This window comes from Bombus vancouverensis, chromosome 10 (assembly GCF_051014615.1).
Source record: "Bombus vancouverensis nearcticus chromosome 10, iyBomVanc1_principal, whole genome shotgun sequence".
Classification (NCBI taxonomy): Eukaryota; Metazoa; Arthropoda; class Insecta; order Hymenoptera; family Apidae; genus Bombus; species Bombus vancouverensis.
In genome coordinates this window covers 9508162-9529476 of record NC_134920.1, presented here as the reverse complement: position 1 = coordinate 9529476, position 21315 = coordinate 9508162, and the positions used below count along the sequence as shown (strand labels likewise).

The 21315-nt window shown below is 41.9% G+C and overlaps 1 protein-coding gene across 5 annotated transcripts in view; it reads right to left on the bottom strand.

Annotated features, from left to right (window-relative positions):
* Window positions 1-2624: 2624 nt before the first annotated feature.
* LOC117157042 (uncharacterized) overlaps window positions 2625-21315 on the bottom strand; it is a 39681-nt gene continuing 20990 nt past the window's right edge. Inside the window, exons 1-10 of one of the 5 annotated variants that reach the window (XM_076622105.1) lie at window positions 14242-15912; window positions 12494-12722; window positions 12050-12149; window positions 10701-10821; window positions 9309-9519; window positions 8681-9076; window positions 6960-7316; window positions 5456-5734; window positions 3290-3505; window positions 2625-3018 (exon numbers count right to left, since the gene is read on the bottom strand). In XM_076622105.1, coding sequence (XP_076478220.1) covers window positions 2867-3018; window positions 3290-3505; window positions 5456-5734; window positions 6960-7316; window positions 8681-9076; window positions 9309-9519; window positions 10701-10821; window positions 12050-12149; window positions 12494-12617 — 1956 coding nt within the window. In that variant the 5' untranslated portion in view covers window positions 12618-12722; window positions 14242-15912 and the 3' untranslated portion in view covers window positions 2625-2866. Of the gene's footprint in view, window positions 3019-3289; window positions 3506-5455; window positions 5735-6959; window positions 7317-8680; window positions 9077-9308; window positions 9520-10700; window positions 10822-12049; window positions 12150-12493; window positions 15913-20115; window positions 20628-21315 lie in introns of those variants that run through there. The other 4 variants (XM_033334695.2, XM_033334696.2, XM_076622106.1 and 1 more) reach the window with 4 other exon arrangements.

The following is a 21315-nucleotide window of genomic DNA, read 5'->3' as shown; positions in this document are numbered from 1 at the left end:
TCGTCAGCAGCCGCTCGACTGGTCGCTCGAGTTGTTAGGTATCACCGTGTGACATCCGCGTTTGTAACGTAATTGTCGGGGCGATAGGTCGTCAGAGTCCTGGATGTCGTTCACCACGGCTACCGTGTGCAGAGACTTCATGGACGCTTTCCTCTGAGCGTCCTTGTAGCCGGAGAAACTCGGCTTTGGCATCCAGTTCGTGCCGTAGGATATCGGCAGGATTTCTCTTCGAGATTCGTTGATCAGGTCGCTCGAGATCTCGGATCGGCACTCGTCGCAGATGGAGCTGGCCTCGCTGTCGTTCATCGGCGCGTTCATCTTCTTCTCGATTAGCAGGGGCTCTTGTTGCGGCCAGTGTGGTTGCAGTACGCACGTTACGATACTGGATTCAAGTGGCAGATGGAATTCTTAAGGTTAGGATCCAAGGGTGCAAGGTGTTTAGGTTTAGGATGTCGTTTTTGATCAAACAAACACGATTCAACAACGAAGAGCAGCAACGTGAAATTATTGGGATTATTCGTATTTAACTTTACAAGCGTTTGTTTGAAAACGTACGAGATGTAGGAATTACAGTTTGAACGCGTCTACTAAAATTCGCGATCGCAGTTGAATTAATGGTTGTTTGAAGATGTTCGTTTAACGAACCAGTCGGTTCCGTTGACATTGCAGCGAGATACTTTTGAATTAAGCGAATTATTGCGCAATTTATGCATGACACGCGAAACTCAATTTGGTGCCTTCATACGTTTATGGCAGCTAGTTTATGACGTTATACCAACCTCTTGAAGCATGACTTTGCGTAACGTTTCACCATCACGAGCGCGTCCTTTGCTCCAGCCATAGATTCCGTGACCAAGTTCCACACTCGATTCGCGGAAATCGCGCAGCCTAAGACAGTTGTGGCGATCGACATCGATATCAACCAGCTGATCAAACCAGCTGACATCGCTGGCGGTCGCAACGGCGGAGGATAATAGGATGACCAAACTTGTTGCCACCATTGGTAGGAGACGTCTCGATATTCGGATTCCTGAACGGAACAAACCCTTTCTAATTAGAAAACATATAGCAAACAGTCGATATACGAGAAATTCGTCAACGAAGAATTATACATTGCTTGTTTTCTGAACTCTTTTTGAATGCGACAGTCTTGATAAATATGGCTGTTTGCAACAGTGTAAATAATTTAGACGACGTTAGTATACGTTTCAATGTATCGCAGCTGTCGGACCAAAACCATACCATACTTAGATACCATAACTTCTTCATTCGATGATTCCTTATCTTTTCACGCGTCCTTTCATATAAATACGTCGTGTCAAACTTCACGTTAAATTACTCGACGAATTCCCCGAATAACTGGATGCGGATTACGTTACACGGAAAACACCGTAAAATGGCGAGCAACCTCGTGGCCTTCGAAGGCCACGAACGCAGCGATCGAATAGGTTACGCAAAGCTTTCGTAACTTACGTAACCCCAAGACGTCCAGACGCAGCAGTAGAGCAGCCTCTGCATCATGAGCCAGAGCCAGAAAACCGCGATAGCGACGACCCAGCTGACCAGCAGCTTCAATCAGAAACACGTGTAACGTTATCTTGCACGGACTATCCGAAACTACGCGATACGACGATACCTGAAGACCTTTGTACACCATCGTCGAGGCTACGCTTTCAGCTAACCCGTTGCAACAGGGTGGATTCCTCCACAGAACGATCGCCATAGAGGTCAGAATTAAAAACGAGGGCAAGGTGTGGATGAAGTCCGGGCCAACGGCGATCTTGGCATACTCTCGAAAGACCTTGTGCTGCAGGAAGAGGATCTCGTGCGGCACGGAGAGCAGGGAAACGATCTGCGAATCGAGAGCGGTCAAACAGGACATCGCTGCGGAGGCTGTGCACCAGCCTGGTCACTGGCTATTTATTCACGCCAACATCGACCACGATGGTTAGAGTTTTCGACGATAGAAACGTGACGTTGCGGTCGAAATGAACCGCGTCGCCGATCTTCCTCTATTTCTCCCCTCTTCGCTCTTGATCGGTAGGATCCGTGATAGCGATCGAGGTTTCGACGAAAGCAATGGTCGCGGACAACGATAACAGAGTGGCGTTTTTCGGGGTGAGAAAACGAGGTTTCCGAGGATTAAGAGGCAATATGGTACGGAGTAACCCTTCGCGTCATTAGAGGATCGAGTATAATCGTCAAATATCGAGTTCTTATTAGCTAAATATTAGGTGGTCCAAAAAGTTTCTTTCGTTTTATGAGGAAATAATAGATGCGCGATATTTCTTGTTTTATATTAATACGTTGGATTACGTGTGATCCATTTTATTTTACTTATATTATGATGATACGTAAAATTGCCTATTCTTCTGTTTAATATCTTTCGTTGGCTAACCTTTATGAGCTACTTTTTCATCTGACGATGATATTACACCAGAGGGGTTAACACACCTAAAACACAGGGGAGAGAAACGAGCAGTTTCTGTTCGAAGATGGCAACATGACAGAGAAGGGATGTTTTTATCGCCCGAGATGTATGCGCGAAGCGATACGAATATGCTACATTGAATGATACAAAACAAGATTGACGAATACACAGGGAGACGAATATAACTAGGTACTGGTACAAAATTGAAAATAATATTTATTGGCTAATGTTTATGCGAAAGTACATGATACATAGAAAAGTTCTCCGATATTTATACAATGATAAAGCCACGTTCCGCGTGATTAACTTTTTACTTACAACGAAAGAAAAATGCGAATAATACAAAATCCTTGCCAAGGTGTGTAACTTTCAGTCTGGCCGCCTTTATTTACAACTATGTACACGGCGTACGCGATTCTTAGGGCAACTAACAGTCTATATAAGGAAGTAATCCGGTCCAACGAAGGATCCACATTTAGGGAAATCTTCCGGAGCGGGTACCATATCACTCGTGTGTCCAACCTGAAGGATCACGTCCAACCCACGCGTCCATTCAGCTGCATGCTCGTCTCGTAACATCCAGTAGCCTGAAGATTTAATCGAACGATCGTTTAGAGTTAATAAATTAATAATTATTTGACAAAAATAAAAATGATGAAATAATCGAAACCATCTTTCATTGTGCGACTAGTCATCTGGTATCGTAATTTTCTCGACTAGAACATTTTTCCACGATTATTTATGGGAAGAATTTTGAAATGGAAGAGACGAGATATTTTTTTGAAAGATCGAGTCGAGAAAGGGCTAATACAGTGAAAGAATATTTTCTTAGACGATAACAGACAAATGATGTATTACCTGGATTATCCGCTTTAAACCTGAGGGCGACTGCCCCGAATTTCGGAACAACTACGGTATCTTTAGCCACGGTGCAGTCGAGATTCCGAGAAAGCAGTTGACCTCTGTCGTCCAGGCTTTTTAACTCTTGCAAAGACACGCTGCGACCGAACTTTCTTGCACCCACTACGTAGAAAGTGTATCCGTGCAAGTGGTACACCAAGTCGTCGAGACCGCCTTGTAAGAAGGAGAAGGAGATGTTAAAAAATATTACGAAAAGAACTGATGTTTAGAAACAATATGAAATATAACGCAAAAATATTAAACTGATATGGAAATTCGAATTTCTCTCTCTCTCTCTCTCTTTCTCTCCTGAACATTTCTATTCTTCGAGGACTAAGAACGTACATCAATTTAAAGAAACAGAGATAAGTCACTTGCCTCTCATAGAATTTGAACCACTTGTCGAACTTAAGTTACACACGAACGTTAAAATAATTACTTTTCGCAATTTGCTTTGAATCGAATTTTTATCATTTTTAAATGGAATTTGAAGCTCCAAGTACATTTTATCGTTTGAGAAATTTCTCCAGTTACACTTTCCCAGTTTACAGTTATTTCTTTTGAATTTGCGAAAGCGTTACCAAAAACAAGCTCGAAAACTATAAACGAGAAAGTTGAAAGGTAATACTCGTCAAGAACGGGAATGGAATTAAACGAAGAAATCGCGTTTCCGCTTATCGTGAGAAACAATCGTCCGGATGGAATAAAGTGGCGATCAATATACCCAGCCTCCGCGACGTAGAGAAATATGGATCAAGGTTCTTAACTCGAGGCAACGCTTCGGTGAGTTAATCCGGCTCGTCTCCTCGTCCGATCCCTCCAAAACACTTGGTGCCTTCTACGTACCCTTATACAGGGTGGTTGGTAACTGATGGTACAAGCGGAAAGGGGGCGATTCTACGCGAAAAAAGAAGTCGAAAATATAGAAGAAAAATTTAAAAATTTGAAAATTTAAAAATTTAAAAATTTAAAAAATTAAAAAAATAACGTCAATCGAGACAACGGTCTACAGTGAGATCCGTTATAACGAGACGCGATAAAGTGCACGCGTACCGAGCGAAAATTCAAAGTCGATTTTCTCGAAAACAAAGCCTCGAATGAAAAATTGTTATTCTATATTTTCGACTTCTTTTTTCGCGTAGAATCGCCCCCTTTCCGCTTGTAATACCAGTTACCAACTTTAAACAATTATTACATAATTGTAATAAAATTTTCGCGTAAAGGAACTGGACGTAAACCTTTCTATTTTTACGAAGGAAAATTAAACATCGAAGATTATTGCCTCGAGTTGCTTACTCTCCGCTTCTCTACTCAGTTTTCAGAAAAAAAAAAAAATAATATTCGTTCCAATGCAAGTAATTCGAAATTCGATTTTAAATCAGACCGGTTCTATCGACGAATAGAAATCGATGAAGGATATTTTGAATCGTGAAATCACGATGTTTGACAAGTTAGATAGTCGAGGAAGGCTAGAAATATTTATTGCAGATGGACGCGCGAACGTTCGCCACGATGGTAACTGAAAACCTAATTTCTCGTTTCATTTTATGACGAAGCCTTAGGACGGTACACGTATGAGGTATCTTCCGTAAGACGTCGATGCGTGTTAATATAATCAGCGCGATATAGACAAATGTTGGAACAAGAGGAAGCGTAATTTGTTTTTCTTTTCGCGATTTAGCCTATTTTCACGCTGACTCAACCAGTCGTTCAACTACGCGTTAGTCGTAGAGAATTTTTAATGACGCACATGAGCAGCGAAATGAGGAATCTTGTGTATTTTAAAATGTACGATGGTAGATGCTAAGAAAACAGAGATGCTATTCCGCTCGTCGTTTCTTAGCGGTTCGTTTAAACGAGCTAACATTAGCGAAGGATGAATAGTTTCCTTCTCATTTTCGAGATCGTCTCGCTATCCTATATCGTATGTTGCTCTACGAAATTGCAAGAAGCAAGAAAGAAAAAGAAACGAGCATCTTTTTCTGAAATTTCGCTACGATGTTTCCGAGCAGCGTGACGTCATCTCAAAGTAATCGAGCAATTACATTAGGAGGTTTCGATCGGAGCGGTGTTTAATAGAAAAATTGGATCATCCGATAAAAGCGACGAATTAAAGTTAGTTACCTTGATCGAGGAGAATGATCTCGACGGTCGCCCCGAGCGGTATATACCTCACATGAACACACTCGCAAACGTCTGAAGCGGTAGCGTCGCTACGGCGGCAGCGTCGCGACGACAACGACGCAGTTTCGTTGTTCTCGACACGAGCGTCGTCCTCGTCGGGGGTGGAAGAGCACATAGTCTCTTCGGAGACGTCGGCGCCCTGTGTCAACAGCGGTGACGACGGGTACGTGAACGTGGCGTTGTTCACGTTCAGAACTCTCATCTCCACGCCGCTGTTTCCTTCGATAACGTTAAATACATTTAATTAAAATTAATTTCACGTGTACGAACAGTTTTCTTTATTTCTAAATATACAACGTGTTCGGTTCGCGCGAGAACGTTGAAATAGATGGAAAAATGCGAACGACACGAAAAATTGTCGCAGACAAGGTCGTGCGATATCGAGTCGTCAGATGTCGAGGACACGTTACGTTTTCCTTTATTTGTCCCTGCGAACAACTTGAAACGTGCGCACTGCGAACGTTGCAGTCAAATCTTCGAATGGAAACCTGTATTTTTTATGACATGCAAATCACGTCCTGCGAGAACGTTTTTCGGTATGTTCGCGTATGATGGAATGTATGACGTTATATAGGCTGTGAAAAGTATATTCTACTTTCTCGCGTATACATTCGGAAATAGACGAGAACGTCGAGTGGACTGTCATTTTTTACTACGTTTGGAATAAAACTATGGAATAACGCCGACGCGGTATGAGTATAGCGATGACGTTCGTAAAGAGGATGCTAGCGAGAAATGAAATTTACATTCACGCTATTGCATCTCATATGGTAGGAAGAGATCGCCTGGTTGAAATTTCTTAGAAATTACGAACCTTCGTGACGCTCTCTTTCGTTACCTTGTCAGACGCGTGTTCCTCGTAATTATTGAAAGTAAAATAAGATGGTTAAGGTCAGACACACGAAGACCGCTCGTTAAGTAGTTTCAACGTCCGTGGACGTTGCAACGCAGACCGAAGTTACCGCGATATGTGATAAACCAGGGATTAACAGTATCCGTTTTCTCTGCGGCATTGGTTAAACGTAACCTGTCCTCGATTTTTCATCGTTTAGCATATCGACCGCGTGCGTGTCAGATTTCGCACTTTCCCCGCGTGTCATTAAATCGAGTTACAGAGAACTACACAGAACCATGTAGATTAAATCACGCCGTAACTCGAAAGTTCAGTGGGAAAAGGAGAAACGAGGCGCGTGAGAAGAATTAGAAAGAAGAAACGGAGAAAAAAGTCTGTTACGGTTGACAGCATTCATTTTGGTACGTCTATGAAATATCCACGTTGATCTTATAGATCTGACAGAGTTTTTCTTCCAAAGGTAATTAAAGACACGCGCGAACAAATCAAATCAAATGGATAAATCAAAGAAAATTCATAATTTTAATTCACGAAACATGGTCGTGCGTTTCAAGAAAATTACTATTTATTTACCGGTTGTTGGTCGCTTACCAACGATATCGTTCGTCTGCAGCTTGTAATTAATAGGCAAACGGATGGTGACGTCGGTTTTCGGTTTCCCTAGAGCAGCTGGTATCTTCCGCAATGCGTGCAATTCCGTCACGCACAGACTCTCTGGATTTTCACACTTTGCCGCGGGGTTCGTCGTCATCGCCACTCCAACTTCCTCGACTTCCGACTGTTCAGTAGCTTCCGCCACGGGCAACGGATCCTTCGTTGAACTTCCCTTGTATTCTAAGATCGCGGCACCGTTTATGGGACTGATTGCACATTCTTTCGACGTGTACACGTTCATCCAGTAGGAAGCAACTCGCTTGTTCGCCTTCAGGATAAAATCTGCTCTCTCGCCTGCGATACATTTTGCAATTTTTCTGTATGTGTCACGGTCTGCGTGTGCAGTTACGAGAATGAAGCAGTAGCTGGTCTGTCGCTTACTGATAAAATCAATATCTTTTGGAAAGACAGAAAAGCGATGTTTCCATAATCTGAGAATCGTTCGCTTCGGCTCTTTGAAAGAAAGAAATCTGAAGAACCAAAGTTGCAACTTTAATCTTATACGTTTGTAGCGATTTTAATTGCTACATATTCGTTGCAACAATTATAAATGCCAACATTTATGAATTTATGCATTTATGCGCAAAGGTGAGCACCAGTGCGGAAATATGTAAAATAAATACACAAAAATAAAGTACGCGCAATAGCTAGAAGATAAGGCACACTTATTCGCGTTTCGCTTCTTTATGCGTAAGATATATGAATTTTCATATCGATAAGCAACGTCTTTAATTTCCATTTGCTTTGGAAATTAGCCTGTTAGGATCTGCTACATCCTACATTATACAAGGTGTCCCGGTATAGATGGTACAATCTGTAGGAGGTGATCGTACATGAGAAAACGAGTGGAATATATGGAATAATATAAATTACAATCGAGTGATATTTCAAATATTCGTTCGAGGTTTCGTCTTCGAGAAAATCGACTCTGAATTTCCTCCGAGTACGCTTCACTATGCCGTGGTTAAACTCATCTCGATGCAAACTATTATTCACTTTACCCATTTACGTAGAAACGTACATATTAAATCAAAAGTTTACTCCGAGGACAACGCAGGTCTTGGACGATTAAGGAAGCGAAGATCATTTCGACGTTCGAAGAACTAAAAATGAAGAATACGTTGGGAAACGAAGGATTAATTGAAAAATTCAATTAACTCGAATAAGAAAGATTTATTCCATATTTTCGACTTATTTTCTCACATATTAAGTTCACAAAGGATATAACCCAACAAACACGAAGATGGTACCCCGCTGGGGGTAGCCACCCGCGTGATAATCAAACAGCCAAAAAATTCTAACAAATGTCCAAATCGGACAAATTGTGAATGCAGACAACTAAATAAATAAAAATGTATTAGGTTGTCCAAAAAGTGTCTTTCTTTTACAGACACGTCTTTTACAACGATGCATCTTCATCCAAACACGAAACCTAATCTGTCGAACAGTGTGATCTTTACTTTGATAGAACCAAATGGACCATACGTAATTCGATAAAATAATATAAAACTGAAAATGTGCATCCATTATTTCCTTATACAACGAAAGAAACTTTTTGGACCACCTAATACAATCACCCCGTTCAGTTCGTACCACCGATACTGGAACAGTCTGTATTTTATATACAGAGAATACACGGTGCATGCGACAACACTCACCTTTCGCCAATGTAATCGATGCAATTTGTCGTGGTTCCACTGGCTGGCCATCGAGAGCGATCAGAAGAAGGGGATGAGCATCGACGGAGATCGTTATTGGACAGGATCCAGCACCACCAGCGTTCGCAACGCGGAATCTGTGACGTCGTCCCGGGATAACTGTGAACCTAGTTAAAGGGACGTTCGGCCCATTTGGCTGTCGTCCCCTGCCATTCACCAAAAGGATCGCTGGTTTCGCGTGGCCGTCGGTGAACGTGATTTCGGTGGAATGTTGCCACTGGCTCACGAGAACCACATGATTCGAATCGTCGATATCGTAAAGAGCGCGATGAGGATCTTTGATATCGGCTTGCTTCACGATCAACGCGCCAAATATGCCATTAGTAACGTCGGCACCTACAAATCGAACGAATGTCCTTCTAATTCACGTTGTTAATACAAGTAAGAAGAAACAATTCGTAGATTCGTATGGAAGTATCAATTTTTGCAAAGTATCGCTCACTGTACTTTCACCAGCAGGCTTCGTTGCTAATAAAAAGAACGATTCAAGTAATCGGAAATATGGTAATTTCGCTATCAGGCTGTTACGATCGTTCGTAACTGGCGAACAAAAGCATTAACTACTTACCAGCGTGAGCATGCCATAGATGAGTTCCAGCGGAAGAAGCGCGGAATTTATATTGGAAGGTGGTGTAGCTCGGTATCGGGCACTGAGTGACCAGAGGTGCGCCGTCCATATGCGGCGTCTCAATCTGCGTTTGGCCTCGCCAGTGCATCGCCGCAGTTTTACCCGGAATCCGATTAATCACGTCCACTACCAAGATATCGTTCTCGCAAACCTAACAACCAAAGAAACATTCGGTATGCGTTAATTGGCTAGAGATAAATCTTGTTTCTTATCTGTAGCTAGTTTCCAAGAATTTTTTTGCAAGACCGCTATCTAAATAACGTACGATACGACAAAAACCAAGTACGAATGCTTGTTCGAACATTCGCGTGAAACGTCAGTCTTTCGGGATACAAGTTGCACGGACAGATACGATAGCGGAGAAGATAGCGATTATCCGCAAGCACGTGATACGACGCACGAGTGAAAATGGCAAATGTATTTGAGAAACCAACATAAATTGATTCGACACGGTTGTCAGAGGAGAGAAAGTCAAAGTGATTCTGCATAAGCGACTCTAACGTTTCTGTTTCTTTGACAAAGGAATACTACACTTCGGTGTAGTTTCGAATTCTTCGGTTCTCGAATTCAGTGAATTTTCCACTTCAGTTTTTGGAACTGCGGTGTGTTTCACCATCTCCGTGCGATCTCTATATTCGTCTTCTGTAACCTTGAAATTCTCCGCTTGGAATTCTATCGGACGGGACCCTCTATTTCAATTTCTATCGCTGCCAAGCTCTTTATTTTAATTCATACAACCCCCTTGGTCGCTCGCTTCGGTTTCTATAACCCCCGGGGTCCCCTATTTCTGCTCATACGACGCCGGAAATCCACTATTTCAATCTCTATAACCTTCAAGTTCTTTATTCCAACTTTTACGATCGCCGAGTCCTCTACTTCCACTTCTATAACCTCGAGCTTCTCTCTTTCTTACGATCTTTTACGGCTTCGGCATCCTCTAACTTCACGGTCACTCGGTATCGACTTTCTCCTTACAAACCACGGTAAAACCTCGATTATCGGAATATTCCTGGAATATTTAAGGACTCTATCTTTTAATTAAACAAATCGAGACGCAAGGATAGAAACTGGAAAATATCGCAAAATTTTTATTCGAAGGTCCGCCTTCCCATTTAATATCGACATTTACCAAACAGCTCGAAACGATCCTCTTCAATAAAAAAAAAAAAAAAAAAACAAACTGAATTTATTCTATTCTCCGAACAATTAGTTCGAATGACCAAGATTCCGTGGCATAAACGTTCCCAGTTATCTCCCACGAATCGCAACTCTTCTCTCTTTCTCTCCCTTTCAACTTCGTTTCGATATTCGTAAGAAAATTTCGAGAAATACCTGAATGATGGGGCCAGGCAGCTGACGATTCGCCGTGAGGATCCCGCGTCTTTGTCCATCCGCCGAGACGCAGTGATCGGACAAACATGCCGTTTCGTTTTGTGGACAATCGCCGCACGATCTATGGAGCAGAGATTGCGAACAATGAAGAAAAACAGGTAGCTGCGTAAATCATAGAGATTACAGTCGGAGCGTGAACGATAGGACAGCGAGTAGCGGCGCGAAAGATTTCCGCATTTCAGCGCTCGAGGAATTGCGTAACAGTGGTTCGTGTTGGTAACTCGGTCGGTGATTCTGATGAAGATGATCGCTGGATGCGGGAATCGTTGCGTCGCTGATATAACTAAACGTAGCGCGCTATAACGCGATGTGATGTGGAAAACGGTATCTTCGACGCGTATTTACTGCAAATTACGTACAAAATATATGCATAAATTTATCGCGAGCTACTTTCAAAATTTGAAACCTTTGAAAAATTGAAACGATCGGAGTCTTCCTCGAGAAGTTAGGAGAATTGTTCTGGCAGATGAGGCGTAAAAGAAATTTGAAAAAATTGCATGCAGTTGGTCGAAATCACGAAGAAACGAGCGAATGCCGCATTTTTCAACTTTTTTCTCTGGCATCGTAATGAGAATTTAAACAACACGTGTTCCACAAACAACGATTTCTATAAAATGTTCGCCGTATATAAATGTTGCACACGTATTGTTTAAATTTTCATTAGAATCCCAGACGAAACAAGTTGCAAAACGCGACCTTTATTTCTTTCTTCGCCATTCCGATCGATTGCAAGTCTCTGAAACAATTTTTTTATACGTCACTCTTGGCGAACTAAACCTCTTAACTTCTCGAGTGAAACGAAGTCGTTTGATCCAATTTTCAAAAAGTTTCGAAAGACGTTGCCATCGGTTCGAAAGTGACCTAATATACATTATGGAAACGATCGGCCAATATTTTCCCCCTTTTTCTTCGCCTTTTCCTTGCTTTTTGCATGATAAGGAGATTTAGCCGAGCGTCTATAGAAATTTGTAATATACAGAGTGTCCAGGGTTTAACGGTCAAACTTCATCGATGTTTTCTATGTATACGATTAATCGTATTTTCATGCTGCGACGTTTCCAAGAAGCATCGAATGACCCGTATTATACGTAACGTTCTCCTTCTGCTTGATCCTCGTCAGTGAATATACCGGCACATCGTGATCGCTAAAACCTGGGATACCCTGTACATTTAGCGGTTTTGTTACAGCTTTTTTAACGCGTTCGCGGCCACCGATGCGTGCATCGCGACGAAATATTACGGTCAGTTGTAAATAATGAGATGGAGAAAGAGACAGATGATAATCTTACTTGCTGAGCGACTGGAACACTTCCAGAGTGAGCTTCAATCGACAAATCATTGGCCAATCCAAATGGTGGCATGGTCTATCGCAGGAGAGGAATATTTGTTCTATAATAAACACAAAAGCAAGAAAATAAATCATCGTGTAAGATCGATCGAGCAAACACATGCGCACATTGCTGTCGTTACTTTTAACACGATTTCTCGGAAAATTTCGCTCGATCCATTAATTATCAGGTTTCCACTTTGAGAACTACGAAAGGAAAATTGCTACGAATTTCACGATCCTCGGGATTGGATTTCGGATGGTACGGAATTGCGTATTTTTCTCTATCGATAGAATTACGTGACTTTCTGGTCGAACGATCAAAGATTCTGTCGGATGGCAAAGATCGGTTAAAATTGTGTCTCGCGTTTCTGTGCGAAGGAAAACACGCGGAACGAGCACTTACTGGGCCTATAATTGTTCACGTGCAAAAAGGTGGCCGCAGCCGCGATCGTGAAGACGACCACGAGAAATCGTAGACCGTAGGTGGCCAGCATCATCGGCAAGTCGGCACTCGTTGACGCGCGCATCGTCTACCCGAATTGTTATGCAAGGATAACAGCAGGTGACTGCATTCTTTGCAGGATCATTCGACTCAGAAAGTCTGAGAAGCAACCTGCTAGCTGCTTAGACCTCTGATGTATCGCAGTCGTGTTTCGTTTTGACCATGCGCGTATGAAATTATAAAAATCAGGCGAAACGATTATTAAGAGTAGACGAAACGAAACGAATATTAAAGGATGATCGATGGAGAACGTCGGATGAAACAGGAATTAAGGAGGAGCGGAGGGGGGAGTTGGTCGATTACGAGGATGAATTTTCAAGCGGCTGAAGATGACGGTGAATCGATAGCCAGCGACGAAATTCTGATGTCAGCGCGGAGAAAGTGAACCACGTGGAGAAAAAGAGCGAAAGGAATAATCGTTCGGCTGAGGATGAAAGTCGGAGCTGTTTGACTTCTGCTCGCGTGGCTAGCTAAGCAAATACGCCCGATTCCCGAATTTCTTTTTTTCTCCTCTTCGCCTGGAAAATGAGAAAGAAAATGAAATTCCGAAGATATATATACTTTGCGGATTATTACGTACGAAGGAAAAGCAATGTAAAAGATGATGTAACGTATTTAACGATGTTGCCCCGATGTAGAGATTACGATTAGCGAGATGTTCCTTTAGCGGCCTGCTAAGCAGAGTGAACGCGATTGGTTGCTTTAATAAAAGAGAATGTTACTACTTTTTACAAGTCGGTATACTGAAAAACTTTCTATTAATTCTGTTAAGCAACTTTCACTCGATCGTGATTAAAGAGATATTTTGATAACTCGTGAAACAGAAAGAAAACGTTATCCTTTCTTATTCGTGGTCCGCGTAATTTCTCGTTGAAGAACGAACGATTGTTGAGAAAATGAGCGAACAACTGTCAAGGAAGAGGGCAAACGGATACTTGAAAATGACCGGTTTTACTGCCGGCAACGTACATGATGTAATTTAATGAATTTTCTTTGCGAGTAAGAAAGCAAGCAGGAAAGAAGGTTGAATAACGTCTGAGGCAGATGCACGAAGGCCATCTAATCGCGTTCCCCATTAAATCCAGCCGTTATCATTACGTAAAAATTTGTATAATCTTCGCGTAACAGAGTCCCATCGTAACGTGATTGAACCGCGCGTCCAGCATAACTCGAATCGCCCAGCATTCTTATCAGTTAGCTTCCGATTGAAGTTACTCCACTGTGTACTTATGTAATTGCGCTAATTTCGATCAAACCGACAGGCAACGAGAACATTTCTTCCCCTAAAGCAAGAAAGAACGACGATGTAGTTTCGAACTGGCGTTGTTTCCAAGGAATAAAATAAGACTCGCGAGTCTACTCACGAGATGGGATTGATCGATCTTGATATTTGGATTTCAGCGAAGAGCGAAAATGACCTGTTTCGATTCGGTTTCACTGGAAAGTCGTTACACCAAGGAAAAAGTAAAAGGAAAAAACAAATAGCCGAGAGTTTTCTATCGAACTTCACTGGCTGTAAAAACGGATTCCGATGAGAGGACGAAGAATCTTCGTTCGATCGAAGAGGGACATTTCGAAGAGATCGTAACTTTGACAAGTGGCAGGTAAATGCAAGGATTAAATCGATGGCACGGAAACCCATATCAAACCTGAACAAGGCACGCGTGAGCTCGCGAACACCGTTACGCTTTCCGATGTACAACTGAGTAGGCCGAATTTTCGTAGCCAGAACTAAACTCGGGTCCTCTCTCTTCCTCTGCCTTTCCCTTTCTCTCGTTGCCTTTTTCACAGACGACCAGGTGCCACATGTAGATCGATTATCGACACCTTTTCTTTTTATTTGTCAGGACCAAACCGTGCATGAGGAAAACAAAAGCGATAAAATTGTTCGTTATTTTCACAGAACGTCGCGATAACAATCCGTACCGTCACTTCGCTTCGTCCACTATCACGTCGAAGACTGTAACAAGGAACGACTTCTATTTTTTCTTTCGACTTTCTATTCGGATTAGAGAACGATCGTGCGTACTGTTGTTGTCTGGTTTTTTTAGTCAAAAAGTATCAATCCGCGTGAAACGAAGAATTACATCCACATGACGTAAAAGGTCAATTTGGAATCAAAAACGACGTCCATAGGAATCTGAAAAAGTAAAACGTTAGAGGTGTTCGTATAAATTTACGCAAATACTCGACCATCTCTTCGCTTTCTTTCAACAACAACGATCAGATGGAACATAGAAACGAAGCTAAAAGAGAAACGAATTTCTACCATTTTTCGAAAATCAAATATGCTAATCGCGTGAATATATAGGCCAATCAATTTCGTAATCGTACGTAATACAGCGTAAGAAGTTTATCGAACGGGACTATTATTATGATTTAATCGTCATAGCTGTCTGAAAGTCAGTGGTCAATTACGTAACAATTATAGTAATTGCCGTTGACCGATAGGAAAATTTGATTCGCGTGAGCCGCGTCGATTAAAACTTGCGTAACGTCCGCTCCATATAGTCGAACGAAGCAAAACTTGAAAAAGTTAGATCATTCGCGTAAACGTTCGATCTCTGCACCGAACTGACATTTCCACTGCTAAGCGAATAACCGGTGAAGGATCCTGCGAAACGACCGATAGAAGACCATCTCGACCGCGTAACTAAACGAGTTTCCGCGTTTCGCAAAAGTTCAATCCGATGTACTCGGATAATGGAACGGTGGATGATTTTAATTAAAAATTCAATCGAATGATTTACTACGATCGAAGGATCGAACGATGAAACCGAATGATGCAGGCGAATTAAAAACGAAAGGTAATGACGGGGACGATGAAAGTAATCGAAGAAGGGTAGAAAAAGTCTAGTCCGAGTCTCGGGCGAACATACGAAAAAATGAAAATGTCTAACTCGACCCAGATAGTGGAAGCAATGAAAAATTCCAATGAAAAATTCAATGAATACAGCGGACGATTAAAACGACGAATGGAACGGCAAATCGAATGAACGATAATACAAATGAAAATGAGAAAAAGAATAAAAAAAGTTGCAATGTAGAAGCGATGAAGACGACGATGAAAAACCAAAGAGAAATTGACAGTTTCACTACACAGATACCAATTCAACACGATCAAGCCAGAACGAGAGAGGAGACAAGACACTGTCACGGTTCTCGTGAACGACTGACGAGCAGCCAGCAGTTTTGGCAGAAATTTCATTGCCAGAACTGGAAATAATCTTCACCCCTCTCTCTATCTGACCTTCCATTCCCTCCTCTGCCTCTGCGTGACTGCATTTCGTGTATTTCCATTTTCTTCTCCTCTTTTTTTTCTTTTTTTCAGCTCTACGCTCTCGTTTAGTCATCGTCGAGGCTCTTTCACGATAGCCAACGATTGGACAGAGACGATAATACGATGGTCAGTATCGTAGTTGCCCCCTCTTGGTTCTTTGAAATCGTGCGACCATGTGTATATCGAATATGTGTCAGAGACGGCGATATGGCGAGTGAAAGTTGGCCTGAAGGGAGCTGGTAGAGGAACCACTTCACGCCCCGTGTGTATCTTACCTCTTCTCTGATTACGTTTACTCACGCATACACATTTATTTATCATTTTTCATTCTGCATTTTTCCATCCACCTGCCAGATACGTTTCTGCCTTCTTCCAGATATTTACCTTTCCCCTTTCTATTTGTTTTATTTACTTTCGCTGTTTCTTTTATCGAGTACCAGCATCGAGGAGCTTCATCGATTAGGTCGTCGCGTGTCCCACAAACTTCTTGGCATTTGTGGAAGCTGCAACCGTGATTTACGAGTCTGATATCTCCTAACGAGTTAATCAGCTGCTCCTTAAATCCAACTCTCGTTACCTTTTTTCACAGACGACCAGGTGCCACATGTAGATCGATTATCGACACCTTTTCTTCTTATTTGTCAGGACCAATCCGTGCACGAGGAAAACAAAAGCGAGTGGATTAATCCCTCGTTTCTGAACTTTTGAACCACAGGATACGTAACTCTTTCTCTTACTCTCCCAATCCATCAGGCTTCGTCCCTGTCTGCATCCAACTGTATCTGTATACGTTTCAACTTGGATATCTCTACATCTATCTCTGCTTTATAGTTACAAACTGCTTTATGTATTTCTGCTTGCATACCGACATCTGTCTCCGTCTTCGCGATTATACGCATATCCGTCTCTGTTCGTATACCTATACTGGTATCATCAAGCCCGGTTAGTCCGTTAGATCGATTGCCACGAAACAAGCGTGGCTGTTCGAGTCTGGGAAATACGAATCACTGCCCGTTAGCTATAACTTTTCTTCTCTCTTCATTCGTTACGTCGATATCGTTTAATCGGTAATCGACAAAACTTTTATGTGATTTTCCAAGCGCTGTGCAATTTGATTTATATTTTTAATTCGCCGGTCTCCTTCGTGATTTTCATCTCGGTATCCCTCCTCTTCTATCGCTGTGCAACTGTCTCTGTCTGCACGATCGTGTCTATCTGCATCTCTGTCTCTTTCACTGAGCAGACCGCGACGGGTCCAAGAGATTTCGATTTCGCTTTCGCTGATGCTGACGAAGGGAATTCCAGGTTGTTTGCTCTGCTCACTCGTGAAGCGAGTGCCGTTCTGCCAGCTGAATACCGCCGTGACACTTTCTACTTGTTACACCGATTCGTTTAGCTAGTTAAAAAAAAAAGACCCGCTAATTAATATCGCTATTGCGATCTGATCGTGGTAATTCCCGATAAAACTGTCGTAATTCGTTACTTATTCGGAAAATAACGGGGTCACAACGTTTTCCACTAGAGGGATCGCACGTGGAGAATTTATGATCTCTCGATGAGACATACAGAGTCGTAATATACCTGGTGTAAACGTTTAAACGAGCGCCGACTATCTAACGAAAGCTTTGAAGAAAAAGATCGTGCGGCTATTTGATACTTGTTAACGGGATTTCTAATTGCCAATTATAAACTATCGTCTTTGAGACGAAATAAAAGATCGTGTTCTATTCGAAAGAGATCGACGTTTGGATTTTTTATACGTCGATTAAGCAGAGGTTTACGCAGTCCGACTTGCCGCGTATCTCGTGTGAAGTTTCTAAAAAAAGATGCACTTGAGATCAGAAATTTCTAATATTGAAGTAAGTGCGTGTAACCCAGACAACGTACGCAATGTCGCTGCAACAAGCTTACTCCGCCTTGCAAGACAGAATCATCCCGATCATCGATTTCTCTCGGCGAACGTTCATACTATTTTCTCGTCGCGACGAACGGATAGTCATTAATCATTGGTTGCGGTATGTTCTGAATTAATTCCAGTAATTTCCCGTGCGTAGTTATATTCGTAGTAGAGCGACCTATATCGATAATTATTTACGAGACGAAAGCGTCTGAAATGCCTGTGTAAAGTTAGACGCGGAAATCCAGCGAGCTACGAACTCAAAGATGTCTTTTCCTTTTGTCGCCATGGTGTTTCGTTTCCAAGACGGTAGAGCCGTTAGAAAGCCGATCGATGAAACGGATACCAAGGCGCGCGTTTTAAGTTTCACCAAGGATCGCTTAACGTCTTTTTAATCGACCTGTATCGCACATAAAAGCGATTTCCCCGTTGATACAAGAAAACAGACTAACAGAGAAAAAGTTAGAAAAATGCACAAAGAAAAAGCTACAATAAAATACAAGGAGGCGTTCACGCGTGAGTTGGGAACAATCGCCTTACGATGTTCGCTCGCTTTCACTTCACGCTGCAGGGATGTCAAAGCTGCGTTCTATTAACGAGCTTCTGTCGTTTACGATCTTCGCTGGCGATCGTAACCGAGCAAAACCTTCAGCTTAGGATCGGTGACGTATCTTTGTCGTAAGAAGAACGCGCGAATGAAGAAAAACTTTCTTCCTCGTGGAGTTATGCAACCTGTTGCCAATTACTTTCCCCGAAAGCAGGTTTCGATCGATTGTCATCCTGTTTTTAATTATTCTCCAAAATGACTTCATCGTTCGCTTTCTTCCTCGAGAAAGAAAGTGATTTATCTGCGGATACTGCGAGAACAGGAATCGATTAAACTTTCCTGTAACCTTTCTGGTGGCCACGAATAAAAGGCCGGGTGTCGAGGAGATCGTAGAGCGAGTTTGCAGAAGCCTGTGTACCGTTTAGATGCTCGATATCGTTGCTCGAGGGTGAAAGTAAAGCGCTACACGATCGCGATTTCATGTACGAATAAAGGATAATGGTCCGTGTGTATAAGTAAGGAAAGAAATTTGCTCGAGTGGTAACAACTAGTACGGGACAGGAGTTTAATGTCGTAGAGGAACCGATATCAAAAGCGGAAGAAAGCGAAGATGCTACGTATTGGGATGAGAAGCGGATGGGAACGATACGACGCGCTTTCTCGCGCAACTTTCGACCATTTCGATCAACGTATGCGTGTTTACAGCTTCACTCGCGTTGAGACGTTGCTAACCCTAAGATATTTATTGGAAAAAATGCAAGAGGAAGCTTTAGTTTCCAACTTAACGCTTCCTTTTTTCAAGTTCGCGTTCGCTTATTTACTTCCTTGTCTGATTAGTGGGAAAGATACCGACGATGCTTTTCGAAGATAAAAATACCAAAAAGATATTAAGCGGTCCGGTATGTTCGGAAAATACAGGAAACTCGAAAATATATTGGAACGTTGCAGGTGCAAGGATATTTTGATAGATGTCGGAGATAGTTTCAGTTTCGTAATAAAACGAGTTACGATATCAAATGGTAGGATGAACTGACGTGATGCGACCAGTTGAATCGCATCTAGCATACATAACGGTTATTTCACTTTTTTTTCTTAATAATATCGTATCTATAATTACTCGTTGTGAATGGATATCCTTACGTAGCGATATCCGAGTTGCTGAATCTTGGCTCGGGGTCATTCGCCTCGGTGAATTCCACGCGAAATATTTGCTACTTTATGTCGACGATTTCTTGTAAACGCAACTCGGTTGCACGTTCGATAAGCATGAACTATCAGTATTCCCGAGTGTTTACTTCGTTCGCTACGTATCTCATTTTCTTCCTCACCGTGATTTTAGAATTCTATGAAACGTTCTATTAGCTTTGCATAATTTTCAATTTTCCAAATAAGTATCGTTCGCATTGGTACAATTCTAGAGAGCAACAAAGGCGAACATAACAGGGACAAACACCACGTTAATTAGGAAATTATCACTTGGAAAATGTATCGCAAGAAAGGTACGATTATAAATCCCTCGCACACTGCGAATACGTAAATCTCACACTAAAATTTGAAATCCAACTTGAACGAGATGAAGAGTAAAATCGTGAAAAGAATCGGCCGCAGTGATTCGAGTAAATCCATTTTCACCGTGTATTCGCAACAAAAGTAGCCATTCTCCTAATTCATTTCACGCATAATAAATACGACGAACGTTACTTTCCACTTTCATGTAGTCGATCTTCAAACAACACGTGACTTTTATCAATCTTCCGAGAAATGAAAGAAAGAAGGAAAATATGAAAAAATACGCTAACCTGGTATAGGCGTCAAGTAGATGATGGTTGCGACGACGGAGCTCAGGCCGACGAATACAGCGAGCCTGAAGAACATCGTTGACGAACTCTGGCTCGGTTCAAGGATCCTGTGTGTTCAACGACGACGTGCACTCGGCTCAAATACCAACGAAGGATCGAAACGATCAACAGGCCGAACTAGCCAGTTTCGTGGCTGCGGATACACTAGGCTACCACGATAGAGGCAAGTTCATTGCCAGAGAGAGAGTTGTATGCCGATTAAAAAGAAAGATCTTTCGACTGCGGAAACATACGTTTACCAGCTGAGTTGCGCGCGCTTCCGACACTTTTTGCTCTTGCATAAAGAATTTATCTGTCGCGAAACACGTGAAGACTGACCACGATCGTTCGATGCTTCGTACGCGGCTGAGTGCTGACAACGACGATGATTCTCGAAAGGGAATGTTGCACCGAACTGCACGAACGAAAAAGGCCGCGTGTACGAAAGGATGTTGATATGTAATAAGGAAGTCAGTATTGCCTTCAGTTTCGTATCTTAGTTATCGAATTACTTTACACGAAGTTCCTCGTACGCTATCGTACCGTATCGAAATTGATCGAAATAAATATACGTGTAATTGGTTTATTTGTTTAATGACTTTCAATCGATTATTTCAAACGAATTATTCGATCGATCAGGTACACTCGTTCTGTATCGTTTCGTTACTTCACACTGACAAAAGTAAAGTAGCTTTTTAACGATCGTTCGATTTGGAAAGTTTTTGAGAAAGAGATTGTCGAGTTGAATTTGTCTCGTAACACGTGCAGATCCTTCCTGTCTCTGGCTACCTATTGAATTTGAATTGGATGAAGTTGTTGCTGCTAATTAGGAAATTAATAAACCGCTACTGTAAATTTACTCTCGTTAGAGAAAGTGGAATGTATTAATCACGACCGTTGAGTAGGTGATTTCTGTTATGATCGATTGTTCGATTAATTATGTCCGTATTCAAAGTTTTAAGCGCCTCGACTGACGCCGATCATGTATATTTTTAGTTTTTATAATTATGATTTTTGTATATTATATGTATATTATATTTTAATAAATTGCGAAAATTTATACAATGAACGAGTATTTTATATAAGCGATTAAATGTATTAGACGATAATTAACGGTGCTGTTTGATGAACTAATAAAAACAAAATAGAGAAGCACGGTAA